A 16,501-nucleotide genomic window follows, 5' to 3' on the forward strand; every position below is an offset into this window, starting at 1 on the left:
CCACGCCCCTCCTCAGACAGTGCCCCGCCCCCCGGACAGTGCCCCGCCCGGCCACGCCCCTCCATCAGACAGAACCTCACACCCTGGACAGTGCCCCGCTCACAGCCAATGCCCTGCTCCCGGGAAGTGCCCCGCCCACAAATGCCCCGCCCCTCCCCGGACAATGCCCCGCCCACAGATAGTGCCACGCCCACAGACAATGACCCCGCCCCCTTCGCCCCGTCCCAGGCAATGCCCCGCCCCTGAGCCGTGCCCCGCCCCCAGACAATGCCCCGCCCCCCTGGGCCGTGCCCCGCCCCCAGACAATGCCCCCGCCCCCCTTCGTCCCGTCCCAGGCAATGCCCCGCCCCTGAGCCGTGCCCCGCCCACAGACAATGCCCCGCCCCCCTGGGCCGTGCCCCGCCCCCAGACAATGCCCCGCCCCGGGCAGCGCCCCGCCCCGCCCCGCCCCGCCCGGCCCCTAGGCGCTCGCGCAGGCGCAGTTAGCAGCCGCTGCTGGGCGGCGGCGGGCGGGGTCGGGCCGGGAGCCGCGGGGACCGGGTGGCCGCCAGTCCCAGCGCCGGAGCCGCCACCCGCCGAAAGCAGGCGCGCACGACACCGGCCCGCAGCCCGTGCGCTCGGGCTTGGGGTGAGGACTCCCGGCCCGGCTGCCCCCGGGTGGACCCCGGGTGGGGTGGGGGCGCGGGGGCTGCGCCCCTTTCTTCTGCCTCCGAAAGGCTGAGCCGGCGGGCCCGGCGCGGGCGGGAGTGGGTCCGGGATGGGGATGGGGTGCGGAGCCGGGCCCCAGGGCGGCTCTCGGGGTGCCACCCGGGCGGGTCCCGGCCGGGCGGGCGCGGGAACTCGGGGCGGCCCGGCCTCCCCGGGGGTCGCGGGGCCGCGTCCGTTACCCAGCGGTTGCCATTTCCGCTCCGTTCCACGCGCGAGCCCGGGGCGCACTCGGGGGCGCGGCGGGGCCGGGGGTGGGCGGCGGGGGCCGGGAAGGCAGAGCAGATCCGGGGCGCCCGGACGGCGGGGCGGCCGGGACCCCCACCCCGGGGCCGGCGAGCCCCACCGGGGCAAGGGTTGGATCGGGATGTAAAGGCAAATGTCCTCAGAGCCTCATGCAGAAGAGGGCGCGTCTCTGCGGGCACTTTCTGATATCGACATCTATGCACATGTGCATCTACACGTCTACACGCATATGCGTATAGATAGACATATCCATCCACCCACCCACCCATCCACCCATCCACCCACCCATTCATCCATCCATCCATCCACCCATCCATCTTCCCACCCATCCATCCACCCATTCATCCATCCACCCACCCATCCATCCACCCACCCACTCATCCATCCACCCATCCATCCACCCACCCATTCATCCACCCACCCATCCATCCACCCATCCACTCACCCACCCACCATCCATCCATCCATCCATCCATCCATCCATCCATCCACCCATCCACCCATCCATGTTCCCATCCACCCATCCATCTACCCATCCATCCACCCACTCATCCACTCACCCACCCACCCATCCGTCCACCCATCCATCCATCCACCCACTCACCCATCCATCCACCCATCCATCCATCCATCCATCTACCCATCCATCCACCCACCCACCCATCCATCCACCCATACACCCACCCACCCACCCATCCACCCATCCACCCATCTATCCACCCATCCACCCACCCACCCACACATCCACCCATCCACTCATCCACCCATCCACCCACCCATCCACCCATCCATCCATCCATCCATCTACCCATCCATCCATCCATCCATCCATCCATCCATCCATCCATTCACCTATCCATCCACCCATCTACCCATCCATGTTCCCATCCACCCGTCCATCTACCCATCCATCCACCCACCCATCCACTCACCCACCCACCCATCCATGTTCCCATCCACCCATCCATCTACCCATCCATCCACCCACCCATCCACCCACCCATCCACTCACCCACCCACCCATCCATCCATCCATCCATCTATCCATCCATCCACCCATCCATCCACTCATCCACCCATCCACCCACCCATCCACCCATCCACCCATCCATCCATCCACCCACCCGTCCATCCATCCATCCACCCACCCATCCATCCATCCATCCACCCATCTACCCATCCATATTATATCCGGCCAGACTGCAGTCGGTGATTAAGGTCTTGCTTCCTTTGAAATGTCCGTGTCACTTCGCACAGCCCTCTCCCGGGCAACTTAAGTCTCCATTCTCAGGACAAGGTATTCTGCGTTCGGTGTCTCAGTGAGCCAACTGCTTAGTAGGATCATTGAACACAAATGGAGGTCATTGATAGGTCCGTGGATACGGTGTCAGGCATGAGCCTTTCCTGCCTGTTTTCAGTTCCTGATACACTTGAGCGTGCTTCCTTGGAAAGAATGATCAATCACTCCGTTCAACTGTGTCCCTTCACACGAGAGCCCAGGCCCTGGTGGGGGCCCAGGCCTGGTGGGGGCCCAGGCCGGGGCGTTGAGCCACTCATGTTCTAAGCTGTAGAGCTAGAGACTCGGTGCGATGCACCCAGGCTCGGGGTGCTTTCTCCCGTGTGGTTTTGTGGCTGAGTTCTGAAGCCACGCTCCTGGGACTATGTGTCTGAAGGAACAGAGAGATGATTTAAGCTTGTGCTGCGTCTTGTAGTCCCAGAACCTAATGGCGTTTAATGAGGATTAGCTGGTTTCCTCGCCGCGGTGCCTGGCCTGGAGTCCTGTCTTCCATATGCAGCCTTGGCCATATTCCTTGCCTCCCTGAGCCTCGCTTGGCCTGCAGATGGGAAGGCCAGGGCTCCACCCCTCCCAGGACTGGGACTCTCACGATGGAAGCCGCAAGTGGCCATGGGTAGTCTTCTTGCCCTGCTCCTCTTGCAGCTCCCCGAGGCCAGGGCACCTCCATGGCCGGGGCCTCGGGGAGCCAATCCCATGGGCCCACCCCCTCTTACTGTGAAAATACAGAGACGCTGACCCCGCCCCCATCATGTAATCTCAACTCCCCAGCTGCCAACCATCACAACCGAGTTCACCTATTACGCCAGGGTTATTTGCTCATTATGTCCTTTCCATCCTAGACCACACACTCTCTGAGACGGGGACCATGTCTGCAATGACTGCTAATTACTGTAATTGCCGGGTCTAACGCAAGTACCCGACACATGGCTGCCGGTCCCAACTCTTTGTTGAAGGAGAGATGAGCTGTGTGTCCATTGGCTAACCCCCTCTTAATTTCCCAGGGGAAACATTTGCCATGGGGAAATAAATAAATAAGTAAATCCCAGTGCTGTTTACTCCGAACAGCGTTGTTTTTGCAGAACTGGCCACATTTCAAACCAGCCAGCTGCTTTGGAAGAGGCACCGGCATTACCGGCTTCCCATCCGCGCTGCGGTCCTTCGGAGTGACCTTTCTCTGTGCCACATAACCAGCAAGTCCCCTGTTAGTGAGAACGGTCCATTGCTACTGGCACGATGTGGCAAATTAAATCTGATGTTCCTATGTCACATCGTCTCAAGAACACTACAATTGCAGCCGTGAAAGTGAAGCATGTTCTGAGCAAAACTCCGACGTCGTTTCTTCATAGATGTGACGTTCCGTTTAAAATAGGATCAACTCTTCCGCCTTAAATTAGATCACAAAAGTGCAGGCTTTCTGGACCACCATCTTCCTTCCCTGCAGAAACTTGTGCCCTCTAGGTTTTAGTAATTTACTATTAAGTGTCGGCGGTCAGTGTGAGAAACACTGACAGAACTAGGGCTCTCTGATAAAAAGCAAGAGATTTCCACCAGGCAAGGACTCGTCCCGTGAATACTTATGGAAGTTAATTTTAGAAAAGCACCCCTCACCCCCAGGGTCTTCAAGCCTTTTGTCAACTCATTTTTATTTCTGGCTTCCCCAAATTGCCTAGAAACCCTTGCCCTCAATGTCCCGGTTGTAGGGCTCACCCATTCTCCCTGATGGCTTGACCCCTCCCGCTTCCCTCCCCTTCACCGTTCTTTCTCCTGCCCTGCATTCTCTTAAGCATTTACCTGCTCTTACTTACCCTGTACCAGCATGCTTTGCAGCTGGGGGATAACAAGCGAGAGCGTTCCCAGTTTGATGAGCTTGCATGTTTTGTCTATTTTGCAAGCTGTCTCAATGTTACTTTGGGGAATTATGTACTAATAGCATAAATCCTAAATAAATAAGTGAATACATCATTATAATGTTTATGTAAACAGATCCATTTGACACGGTGCTACTTAGGGCTTGGTTTTCACTTCAGTGCGTGGCTACGGTTTTCAAGCCCAGTGCAGAGATAGTTGTGTCTGTCAACTCAGCGTGGCTCAGTCCTACCTACTCTTCAAGTTCTAGCCTGGCGGTCTGACCGCTGGTCGGACGTCAGTGCTCTCTCCCTTGCTGGGCTGCTGGAGTGCTCTGTGGTGCTACTGTAAGCTGGGTTTCAACTAGTATTCCCGTTCTTCGGCTTCCTTGCACACTTTCTGCTGTGCTTACCAAGGATGTTACATTTGGAGGGGAGGGCGTTCCTCTGCTCTTGAAAACAGTAAGTGGTGTTAGTTAAGAGTAGGTATTAAGAAAGATAAAGGGGCTGGGGATATGGCCTAGTGGCAAGAGAGCTTGCCTCGTATCCATGAGGCCCTGGGTTTGATTCCCCAGCACCACATATACAGAAAACGGCCAGAAGTGGCACTGTGGCTCAAGTGGCAGAGTGCTAGCCTTGAGCAAAAGGAAGCCAGGGACAGTGCTCAGGCCCTGAGTCCAAGGCCCAGGACTGGCCAAAAAAAAAAAAAAAAAAGAAAGAAAGAAAGATAAAGCTCGAGTGGAAAAGAATTAAATCTGAAAAGTCAACACAGTTCCTGGTTCTCGGGTTTTCTAAGGAGCAGACGGCCAGGGGGACAGTTTACATGTCTCAGCTGATAGACTGGGCCATGCATCCCCAGACATTTGGTCAACTACGGTGAAGGCCGTATCTTGTGAGGGTGTTTTAGGGTGAGATTTGAGTGTCTGAATGGTAGATGAATGAAAGAAGATTGTCCTGACTAGAGTGAATGGCTGAAGGTCTAAACAGAACAGAAAGTCCACCTCCCCTCAGAGAATCAGTGCTGTCTGATTGACTGATGGAGACCTCAGTCCTTCCCTTGTATCTGAACCCAACCCGAAAAGAATCATTCTAGGAAGAGCAACTCGTCAAGTTTCCAGCCTGCAGCATTTCCCACGAGGGCGTGGACCGTCAGCTCTCCGTGGTCTCCCCTGCTTCAGAGGCTGGCATTCTTCAAGCTTTGTGTCACATGAAGTGGATACATACCTACACTGCACCCTGACTTCACAGAGCCCTGGCTACTAATACTTTCCTCACACCACACCAACAGTGAAGGAGAGACAGCAGTGGTACAGAGAAAGCACGTTATAAGGTCTCGCCTCCTCGCCCGGTGTCTGCCCACACGCGTGACGTTGCCTGAGGCTGTCCCTGGCAGTCGCTGTCTCTCTTCACTTGTTCTGGAGAGTGGAGAGCACAGGCTCATTGTGTGATCCATCCAAGCCTACAGTCCCCTACATCCCGAAGAAGCTGAGAATCCCAGGGATTTACTTCCAGCAGCCCTGGAGAGGAGCCACGGAGTTAGACTCTGGTCAGTGTGGACGGCTGGCAGCCTGGATCCGGGTGACTTGGCCGATGGACCCCTCACAGTCGCCCACCGCAACTTGTTTGAAGCGTTACTGACACCACGAAACGAAACTTGAACGTTGTGCGTGGAACGGGCGTGAGCGAAGGCGTGCGCGTGACCGTGTGACTGCGTAGGCGATGAGCTCCTGCAGGGGGCGGCGCTGGCCTCGGCATCCCCGGGAGCGGACATCTTGCGTGATTTCAGCAACACAGTTTTCAAGGAATGGTAGATGATCACGTAGACACAGGATGGGGGGAGTGGTGAATGCACCCCAGTCGACTGGACCGTAGTAAGCCCCACAGTAGACTGATCTCCGAGTTGTGGCTTGGCTTTGGCAAAAGATAACTCCATTAAATATGTGATAAAAATTCTTTTCCTTTAGTTTTTTTTTTTAGTTTATTTTTTAGTTTATTTTTTTTGTAAATAAATGGTATTTGGTTTTATAGTTATAAATTTTCTAATTGTATTTATATACTTAAGAAACACCATTCAGGGCTGGGGATATGGCCTAGTGGTAAGAGTGCTCGCCTCCTATACATGAAGCCCTGGGTTCGATTCCTCAGCACCACATATATAGAAAACGGCCAGAAGGGGCGCTGTGGCTCAAGTGGCAGAGTGCTAGCCTTGAGCAAAAGGAAGCCAGGGACAGTGCTCAGGCCCTGAGTCCAAGGCCCAGGACTGGCCAAAAAAAAAAAAAAACGAAACACCATTCAAAAATAAGTAAACATTGAAGAATCATGACGATGCTTTTATCTTTGAAAGGAATCTCCCTATTATGTGAGTTTGATAATCCTCATTTTCTGTATTTTTAGGTTTTGTTCCATTGGCCGTTTGGGTTTTGGACCAAGGCCTGTGTTTGTAAAATCTGTTTACTGAAAGACTTGAAGTGTGTGTTCTACTTGTTCAAGGTACGATTCACATGGTCCTGTTCACCAGCTTTGAGGGACGGCTGGAGCGCGGCCAGCAAGGAGGGCGGCGGTGGGGGGGGGGGGGAGATTCTTGTTCTCGCTGTGGCTTGTCGTGACTCATTCACCACGTTGCCTGGCCTCTGCCCCTCCCTCCCGATCTCCCAGACAGTATGCGTTTCCCGGGCCTCGGCCTGTGCCTGGGTCTCCTCTTCATCTCAGCAAACGCGGACTTCGCTGATGACAGCGCCGAGGTGGAAGACTTCGGAGAAAACTCAGAAGAGCTGGGTGCTGAAGAGGGCGAGCCCGGGGCAGAGGTGCGTGCAGGGGTACCGAGGGGATCCAGGACAGTACTGCTCCCCCCCAGGGGTACCGAGGGGATCCAGGACAGTACTACTCCCCCCCCCCAGGGGTACCGAGGGGATCCAGGACAGTACTGCTCCCCCCCCAGGGGTACTGAGGGGATCCAGGACAGTACTGCTCCCCCCCAGGGGTACTGTGGGGATCCAGGACAGTACTGCTCCCCCCCAGGGGTACCGAGGGGATCCAGGACAGTACTGCTCCCCCCCAGGGGTACTGAGGGGATCCAGGACAGTACTGCTCCCCCCCAGGGTACTGTGGGGATCCAGGACAGTACTGCTCCCCCCCCAGGGGTACTGAGGGGATCCAGGACAGTACTGCTCCCCCCCCCGGGGTACTGAGGGGATCCAGGACAGTACTGCTCCCCCCCAGGGGTACTGAGGGGATCCAAGACAGTACTGCTCCCCCCCCCCAGGGTACTGTGGGGATCCAGGACAGTACTGCTCCCCCCCAGGGGTACCGAGGGGATCCAGGACAGTACTGCTCCCCCCCAGGGGTACTGAGGGGATCCAGGACAGTACTGCTCCCCCCCAGGGTACTGTGGGGATCCAGGACAGTACTGCTCCCCCCCCAGGGGTACTGAGGGGATCCAGGACAGTACTGCTCCCCCCCCCCGGGGTACTGAGGGGATCCAGGACAGTACTGCTCCCCCCCCAGGGGTACTGAGGGGATCCAAGACAGTACTGCTCCCCCCCCAGGGTACTGTGGGGATCCAGGACAGTACTGCTCCCCCCTCCCCCGGGTACTGAGGGGATCCAGGACAGTACTGCTCCCCCCCAGGGGTACCGAGGGGATCCAGGGCAGTACTGCTCCCCCCCAGGGGTACTGTGGGGATCCAGGGCAGTACTGCTCCCCCCCAGGGGTACCGAGGGGATCCAGGGCAGTACTGCTCCCCCCCAGGGGTACTGTGGGGATCCAGGGCAGTACTGCTCCCCCCCAGGGGTACCGAGGGGATCCAGGACAGTACTGCTCCCCCCCAGGGGTACCGAGGGGATCCAGGACAGTACTGCTCCCCCCCAGGGGTACTGTGGGGATCCAGGACAGTACTGCTCCCCCCCCAGGAGTACTGAGGGGATCCAGGACAGTACTGCTCCCCCCCAGGGGTACTGTGGGGATCCAGGGCAGTACTGCTCCCCCCCAGGGGTACCGAGGGGATCCAGGACAGTACTGCTCCCCCCTCCCCCGGGTACTGTGGGGATCCAGAAGAGCAGCGGCAGCACATGACGTGACATTTGCACGCGCTTTGCGGCTTCCAGGGAACACGTTCCTCCTGCGGGTTCCTAATTCTTGAACATGAGTCACCCGACAGCAAACTACAAGAGTTCACCTCGAAGTCGCACACGCGTTGACGGAGGAGCTTTTCATCTTGCGCACTTTGCATCACACTGCCTCCTTTAGTGCTGTAATTTTGGGAATACCGGGACTTGAACTCAGGGTCTCGGGAGGGCTGGAAGGGCCCTCGACCCACGTCCGCGTCCCCTTTGCCTTCCCTGTTTCTCGGGTAGGGTCTCGAGGTTTCTCCTGGGCCAGCCTGGACCATGAACCTCCTATTTATACTTCCAGGGTAACTGGGAGGGACAGGCATTTACAAATCACTGAACTTTTTGCGGGCGCTGGACTTGAACCTCCCAATCTGTACCTCCTGAGCACCTGAAATTATAGTCGGGAGCCACCTTGCCTGGCTTGCCTCTAATTTGTTTGATTTTTTTTTTTTTTAATCAGTCGTGGGGCTTGAACTCTGGGCCTGGGCGCCGTCCCTGAGCTCTTCACCCCAATGCTAGCGCTCTACCACTTGAGCCACAGCGCCACCTCTGGTTTTCGGGTGGTTAATTAGGGCTACGAGTCCCACAGACTTCCCTGCCCGGGCTGGCTTTGAACCAGGATTCCCATATCTCAGCCTCCTGAGTAGCTAAGATTACAGGTGTGAGCCACTGACGCCCAGTGCCTTTCGTTGCTTTTAATCCCCACATACTGTTACTTGTTAGGATCCTAAGACTGTGCAAAGTGTATCGTGAGACCCCTGATTGCTTCCTCTGGCTGCACGCACATTTCTGCCGCCACGGCATTGCTTTGTGCCTTCGCCAAAACTGGGACGGAGAGCTTGGGACTGAGCCAGGCTGCCCCTCTCTGTAATGCACGTCTATAACGACTTGCACGTCTGTAACGACTTACACGTCTGTAATGATTTGCGCGTGCGTTGCGTACCTGCACTTGCGGGACTATTTCACGAGCATGCTTGTGAGATGAGTAACTGTGAATCCTCAAAATCTTATTTTTCAGGGTTTTAAATACAAGACGCCTCAACCTATAGGAGAAGTCTACTTTACAGAAACATTTGATAGTGGAAAGCTGGCTGGGTGAGTGTTCACTTAAGAGCGTGTGTTGCGCGCGTTGACAGCTTTTTTGGAAGTCATTTATTTACTGCCCCATGAGAAGTAGCTCTCCCGCAGATCTACCACCTTGAATAGGGCAAAGCAGCACATCCCACGTTTACGTTGTTGATAAAACAAGGCTTCATTTGATTGGCTGTGTGTTTACACAAGGAAAGACCCAAGTACATTATGCATTCCCTCGGATAGACACTGACAGCTTGAGATCCAGATGACCAGTCGGGGTTAGGATTCCAGCCTGAAGCACGGCAAGCGAATAGGGCGAATGCGGAGCCCGCTCCCGGGAGATGGGCCGTCCACGCGGGGCTGACGACACCGCCCCGATCTGGACAGACGGAGTCTAGCCTCGCGGGCCGAGCATGGATTTACTTTTATGCGGACAGGGGTTTGCACTGGGCAATATGTTGCTGTATTCCTAATGTGCCGAGCACCTAATCTTGCTGGTAAAGGCCAACGTGTTGTGTGTTTCTTTCAACTTTATTTCCAGGTGGGTCTTATCGAAAGCAAAGAAAGATGACATGGACTCCGAGATCTCTATCTATGACGGTAAGGTTCTTCTTTCCCGATCGGCTGCCGCCAGTGTAGCCCAGACCGCGCTAGCTCCCCCCCTCCCCCCCGGGGCTGGTCCCTTAGTCGCTTGCCCGTGGGTATGGGTGGGCACCGCCCACCTCGCAGGCTGACGACGCCCAGGGGCCTGACCCACGCGGGATTTCACCCGGCACCCGCTAGTCTCCGCGTCCCCCCGTGGCCGCCCTCCCGGGCCGCGGGCACACGTGCTCTGCCCGGGGTCTGAATCCACCCGCAGGAAGGGGCTCCGCCCTGCCCGCCGCGCCGCCTCCACGCGCCCATCCCGGGCTCTGCGGGGCGTCCTCGTCCCACGATCGGGCGCTGGAGTCGTCCCCCAAGAGCAAGCGGCGGTGTACACGGTGCATTTGCTTTTACCTCGGTGGTCCCGACCCCTCCGGTGGCCTGACCTCGGGCCCTGCGCAGCCAGGGGTGGACCAGAGGCGCCCCGACCCCCCCCCCCAGGCGCGGCCAGGGAGCTTAGTGGGTGAGCCCGCGAGCCCCTCTCACGCCAGTGGGCACCGAGGCCGGCTCCCCACCGTGGGCAGCGGCCACGCGAAACACGCCACCCTCAGCTCAGTGTGGACGCGCTCGGTGAGACGCGTGTGGCAGTCAGAGAAAGCCAGTTACGCGTCTTTATTACGGTGCCTTCATCAGGTACTTTAGTATGGGGGGGTTGTGCATATGTATATGTGTGTATATATGTATGTATATAGGCATATATATACATACATATATATATATTTGCCAGTCCCGGGGCTTGAACTCAGGGCCTGAGCACTGTCCCTGGCTTCTTTTTGCTCAAGGCTAGCACTCTGCCACTGGAGCCACAGCACCACTTCTGGCTTTTTCTATGTATGTGGTGCTGGGGAATCGAACCCAGGGCTTCATGCATGCCAGGCAAGCACTCTACCACTAGGCCACATTTCCAGCCCCTTTATAATTTTATCTAAGGAAAGGAACCCCATTTTTCATGCTACTGTGGCTTTGGCCTGCTAGATCGTTGCTCTCTCACTTGAGCTAGGTCTCCAGCCCTTTTAGCTTGTAGCTGTTCAGATGAGGCATTACATTTTTGCCTGGGACCATGACCCTGCATTTGCCTTCTATGTCGGTGGGATTACAGGCGGGCACTGCTACACTCAGCCCTGAAAGCAACTTCCGATATGGGAAAAGGGAGCAGAGGAGCGGGGAGGAGAGGAGAGGAGAGGAGAGGAGAAGCTGCATACACAACATTTCAGAAATTTCCTGATTTATATTTTTTTTTCTCCATGTTATTCTTGGTGGAAAAAAAAAAGCACATCGTCAGCCACTTGTGGCGGATGGTTTTCCTGCCAGTGTTTTCCGTTTTAACTTAGTTTGCGTTTCTTTGTGTTTTAGGAAGGTGGGAAATTGAAGAGTTGAAGGAGAACCAGGTTCCTGGTGACCGGGGGCTGGTGCTGAAGTCCCGCGCGAAGCACCACGCCGTGTCGGCCTCCTTAGCACGGCCGTTCATCTTTGCGGACAAGCCTTTGATCGTGCAGTAAGTTTCAGGACCTTGTTTGCCATGACTTTCTCAGGATCTGTATTCGTGCGTTTGGATGGGCATCTGAAGGTAGCTTGGATTTTAGTGCTGGGTACACGTTTTCTTCCCCGTGTTAAATCTTGGAATAAACACATGCACACAAGCACAACCCTAGTTATTCAGTGAAAACCAGCTTGCCATGAAAGTCGATGCTTTCCTGCCACCCTGTAGTACAGCTCGTAGTTCCAGTCACTTTTTAAATTTTAACCTTTTGCTGAAACGTACTTGCTACTAGGCTATGAACTCAAAGACATCCAAGAGGGACCCATAAATAACTGCTGATACGATGGCAGTGTGATTCAAAAGCAGCCAATTCATTCTCGAAGGAAGTGGGGGAGGGGGTCTCTTGAGAACTGACTGCCATCAGGAGACCCTCGTTCCTCCCCCAGAGGGCAGAGGCCGGAGGCGGGGAGGGCCGTCCTCACCTGAAAACCGTGCCCCCCAGAACCACTCCTAGCTAGAACCCTTCTGTCAGACGGCCAGGCCGCCCCCTCGCCCGACGGGCCCTCTTGTAGAGACTTCCCAGTCCAGAGCTGTACTTAGCTGAATATTTCAGTGCGGTGCCTCTAGGCTTTGGGTCTATGGTAAGTCATCTCCATGAGTTTCCACTACTAACTCAAGTACTAGAGGTGTGGCCACTGCTTGAAGACATTTAAAATTGGTCACAGGTAGTTAGTGGACTAATAGCTGACCTTAGCATCCCTCATTGACGAGGACTCTGGTGAGCGTTTGCTATTCTGACTTGGGTGTTAGAGCAATTTCAAGCAGCATGAGATTTTCCTCAGGCCGAACGGCATTGCTACGTTTTGGTCATGTGTGTATCTTCTTTTGAGGAATGTCTATTTAGGTCTATTTCTAAGTTTTAATAGGATTGTTTGCAGAGTTAGCTTGCTCTCGAGGTGGATTTTCCTGGGGAATAGTAATCCCTGGTAGATGAATATTTGTCAATATTTCCCACCCTCCTCAGATTGCCCTCCGCTGACGGCTGTCACCTTAGCTGGGCAGAAGTTTCTTAATTTGATAATCCCTTTTACTTACTGGCATTTTGTCTATGATGGGGGGGGGGGGTTCTTACTGTTTTGTAACATCTATGATGATGTCTTGTAGTCTCATATTTTCTCTTTGTAGCTTCAAAGTTTCAGGTCTTATATTTAGGTCTTTGATTCATTTTGAGTTTATGAAAATACAAAATGTAAACATTATATGAAATATATAAAATATTAAAATAAAAAGCAAAATATATCAACTTTTAGAACATGAAAATATATTCTGTATGAAAATACAGAAATGATTAAAATAGGGCTGGGGATATAGCCTAGTGGCAAGAGTGCCTGCCTCGGATACACGAGGCCCTAGGTTCGATTCCCCAGCACCACATATACAGAAAACGGCCAGAAGCGGCGCTGTGGCTCAAGTGGCAGAGTGCTAGCCTTGAGCGGGAAGAAGCCAGGGACAGTGCTCAGGCCCTGAGTCCAAGGCCCAGGACTGGCCAAAAAAAAAAGATTAAAATAGAAAAACATGGGTAAGGACAGCTTCATTCTTGTGCGTATGAGCATTGTTTTCACAGCACCATTTATTGAAGAGACTGGCCTTTCTACAATGAATTCATTTGATAACTCTGTTGAGGATAAGTTGGCTACAGAGATGTGGATTTATTTGTGGGTTCTCTCTTCTGTTTCTTTGGACGTGCAGCGTTCTTTTTTATGCCAGTTCCACGCTTGTTTGTTTTTGGGTTTTTTTTTTTAGTATAATTTTGTAGAATGCTTTGAAAAGATCTGCTATTGTGAAGTATCCAGCTTTTTTTCTGTTTGCTCAAGATTTCTTGGGGGTCTTTGTAGTTCCACGTAAAATTTGAGACTTTTGTATCTACTTTTTTGTGGTGCTGGGATTTGAACTCAGTGCTGGCTAAGCAGCCATTCTAAGAGCTAAACTCCCAGCCCTTTTCACTTTCCTTATTTTTTAAATAGAGTCTTTCCCATTTTGCCTGGGTTGACCTGGACCGTGACTCTTAGTTATGCTTCCTACATTACAAGGATGGGAGGCACACAGCACCACACAGTATTTTGGTTGGGCTGAGTCTAACTTGTGCCCAGACACGTCTCAAACAGCAGTCCTTCTGGTCTCTGCCTCTTGAAAAGCGAGAGAGTCCATGGCTGGGGCTGCTGTGGAGGGTTGACGTCTGTGAAGAATTTTACTGGTAATTTGACTGGGATTGCTTGGCTCTGGGTGTCATGCCAGGTAGAATTGCTGTGTTAGCAATGTTAAGTCCTCTAACCCAAGATCACAGGATGATTTGTTCTTCAGTGCTTTTCAGTTTCTTTCATCAGTGTTTTGTAATTTCTTAGGCTAAATGTAGTTTGAGGTGTGTGTGTGTGTGTGTGTGTGTTTGTGTGTGTGTGTGTGTGATGTTGTAAATGTGACTGATTTCCTTTACAGCATGTTCATTATCCATATATTAAAATGTGACAGATTTGAATATGCGCACTTCATAGCCTCCACCTGTTCTGAGCTTCCTTATCAGTCCTAACAGTTTTGTTAGCTGAGCTACTGGAGTAGCTATTTGGGAAGTTACTTCCTGTGCGATTAAGTACTAGTAGTTTCCTTATTCTTTTCAGTGGTGGTTTCAACATTTTGTGTCTTCCAATAAGGTCTTTGATCTACTTCAGTTCATGGTCCCACAGGGTGCGAGGTAGGTGTCAGTCTTGTGCCTGTGGGTATGTTCTAGCATTATTTGTTGATGAGACCCATCCTTTCTCCAGCATCTATTTTGGGATCCTTTGTCAAAAATCACCTAGTTATGGGACTGAAGATTCATTTCTGGGTTCTGCGGTCCGGTTCTGTGCACTGTCCCTGAGCTTTTTCACTCAAGGCTAGCTCTCTACCACTTTGAGCCATAGTGCCACTTGCAGTTTTCTAGTAGTTAATTCGAGGCAAGAGTCTCACAGACATTCCTGCCTGGGCTGGCTTCAAACTGTGATCCTCAGATCTCAGCCTCCTGAGTGGCTAGGATTACGAGTGAGAGCCACAGGTGCCCAGCTGTTATATCTTCTTCTTTTTTTTTTTTTTTGGCCAGTCCTGGGCCTTGGACTCAGGGCCTGAGCACTGTCCCTGGCTTCTTCCCGCTCAAGGCTAGCACTCTGCCACTTGAGCCACAGTGCCGCTTCTGGCCGTTTTCTGTATATGTGGTGCTGGGGAATCGAACCTAGGGCCTCGTGTATCCGAGGCAGGCACTCTTGCCACTAGGCTATATCCCCAGCCCCTGTTATATCCTCTTGATGGAAAGTTACCTTTATTCCTGTGAAATGACCTTCTTTGTTGTCTTCTCCTGACTAGTTTTGATTGGAAGCCTTCTCGGTCAGATGTAATTATAACTCTCCTGCCTGCATTCCGGGTCCACGACTTTCTCCCAGCCTTTCCTCCTAAGCCAGTGTCTGGCTTTGTCAGTTAGGACTGCTTCTTGTAGACAGCAGATGGCAAAGTTTTTCCTTTTTGATCTAATTACAGTTCTGCGTTTTGATTGAAGGATTGAGCTATTGAGTGTTTCATTGAATTGAGGTATGTAGTGGTTCCAGCAATTCAGGAAAGAGTGTTAGACTCTTTCCTGCACTTCCCATGCCCGTCTGCTTACCCGACGGGATTTTCCTTCTTCATTTCATGTTTTCATGGATCTGCTGCTTGTCTGTGTAGGATATCTTTGAGTACCTTCTGCTGGGCTGCTTTAGTGGTGATTAATGGCTTTCGTTTTTGTCATAGAATGTTTTTTATTGTTCTTTAATTTGTGACAGTTGCACTGGGCAGAGGATTCTAAGCTGGCATTTTAGCTTGCAGTGCTTAGGATATATTGTTCAATGAGCTCGACTACTCCGCTGGTCTCTCTCTTGCAGCTTTCCGTATTCTTTGCTGTCTCTGTTTTTAGTGTTTGAACTACAGTACGACTTTGGAAAGTTCTAGTCTTGTTTTGCAGGATTTTCTAAATACCTCCTGTGCCTGGCTGAGCTTTGTCTTTTCAAGTTGGCAAGTTTTCTATTACTTTGTTGAATGTGTCTGAAGTTATCACCTACTTCCCTTCCTCTCTGCCCATCATTTTTATGTTCGCTCATTCACTAGAGCCCAAATGAGTAATTTCTTGCAAATGCTTTCATTTCCTTTCAACTTTTCTGTATTTCTGTCAGGTTTCTCTGTGTCTACTACATCTTCAACACCTAAAATTTAGTCTTCTGTTTCCTCTACTCTGCTGGAAATGCTTTCCACTATATTTTCATTTCCAGGTTTCAGTTTGATATTTTTTCTCTCAATATCTGTATGTTTGTTAAGGTCCTAAGGTCTTGCATTGATTTCTTCATTTATTTATGTTTATCTCCTTTGATCCCTTTTAAATTGCTTAACTGTATTCCCTTTGATCTCATTTAGCTGTTATTTGCATTTACTTGGTATTTATTTAGCTTTTAATTTGACTTCTCTTTAACTTCATTTACTACTTGGTTGTGTTCTCTTTGATTTTATTGTTTATAAATGTCCTCTTTCATTTTTAACATTCGTATCATTTCTTTGATCTTTTGTTGTATAATTATTGTTTTATAAGTCATATTTCCTTACTGTCTCATATTTCCTACATTTATATGTTGGGATTTATCCGTTAAAAGACAATTTGTAGTTTTGAGCTTGTCACCTGCAGTTATTCTCACAGTTAACTAGATTGATGTTCCATTTCTCATTGGTGGTATCAAATTATATCTTTTTTTTTTTTTTTGGCCAGTCCTGGGCCTTGGACTCAGGGCCTGAGCACTGTCCCTGGCTTCTTCCCGCTCAAGGCTAGCACTCTGCCACTTGAGCCACAGCGCCGCTTCTGGCCGTTTTCTGTATAGGTGGTGCTGGGGAATCGAACCTAGGGCCTTGTGTATATGAGGCAGGCACTCTTGCCACTAGGCTATATCCCCAGCCCTCGAATTATATCTTGCCACTAACAAATTCACCAATTGAATTTCCATCCAGATACTTACAACAAAATACCATTGGTAACATTATCTACACAGCCAATAATATTATG

At 52.3% G+C, this 16,501-nt stretch overlaps 1 protein-coding gene across 1 annotated transcript in view; it reads left to right on the top strand.

The window, feature by feature from the left end:
- The first annotated feature begins 513 nt into the window (after window positions 1-513).
- Clgn (calmegin) overlaps window positions 514-16,501 on the top strand; it is a 29,180-nt gene continuing 13,192 nt past the window's right edge. The window contains exons 1-6 of the mRNA XM_048333495.1: window positions 514-628; window positions 6,487-6,582; window positions 6,748-6,896; window positions 9,220-9,296; window positions 9,817-9,875; window positions 11,271-11,412. Of these exons, the coding sequence (XP_048189452.1) occupies window positions 6,753-6,896; window positions 9,220-9,296; window positions 9,817-9,875; window positions 11,271-11,412 (422 nt within the window). The 5' untranslated portion in view covers window positions 514-628; window positions 6,487-6,582; window positions 6,748-6,752. The remainder of the gene's footprint in view (window positions 629-6,486; window positions 6,583-6,747; window positions 6,897-9,219; window positions 9,297-9,816; window positions 9,876-11,270; window positions 11,413-16,501) is intronic.

Source organism: Perognathus longimembris, chromosome 24 (genome assembly GCF_023159225.1).
Source record: "Perognathus longimembris pacificus isolate PPM17 chromosome 24, ASM2315922v1, whole genome shotgun sequence".
NCBI lineage: Eukaryota > Metazoa > Chordata > Mammalia > Rodentia > Heteromyidae > Perognathus > Perognathus longimembris.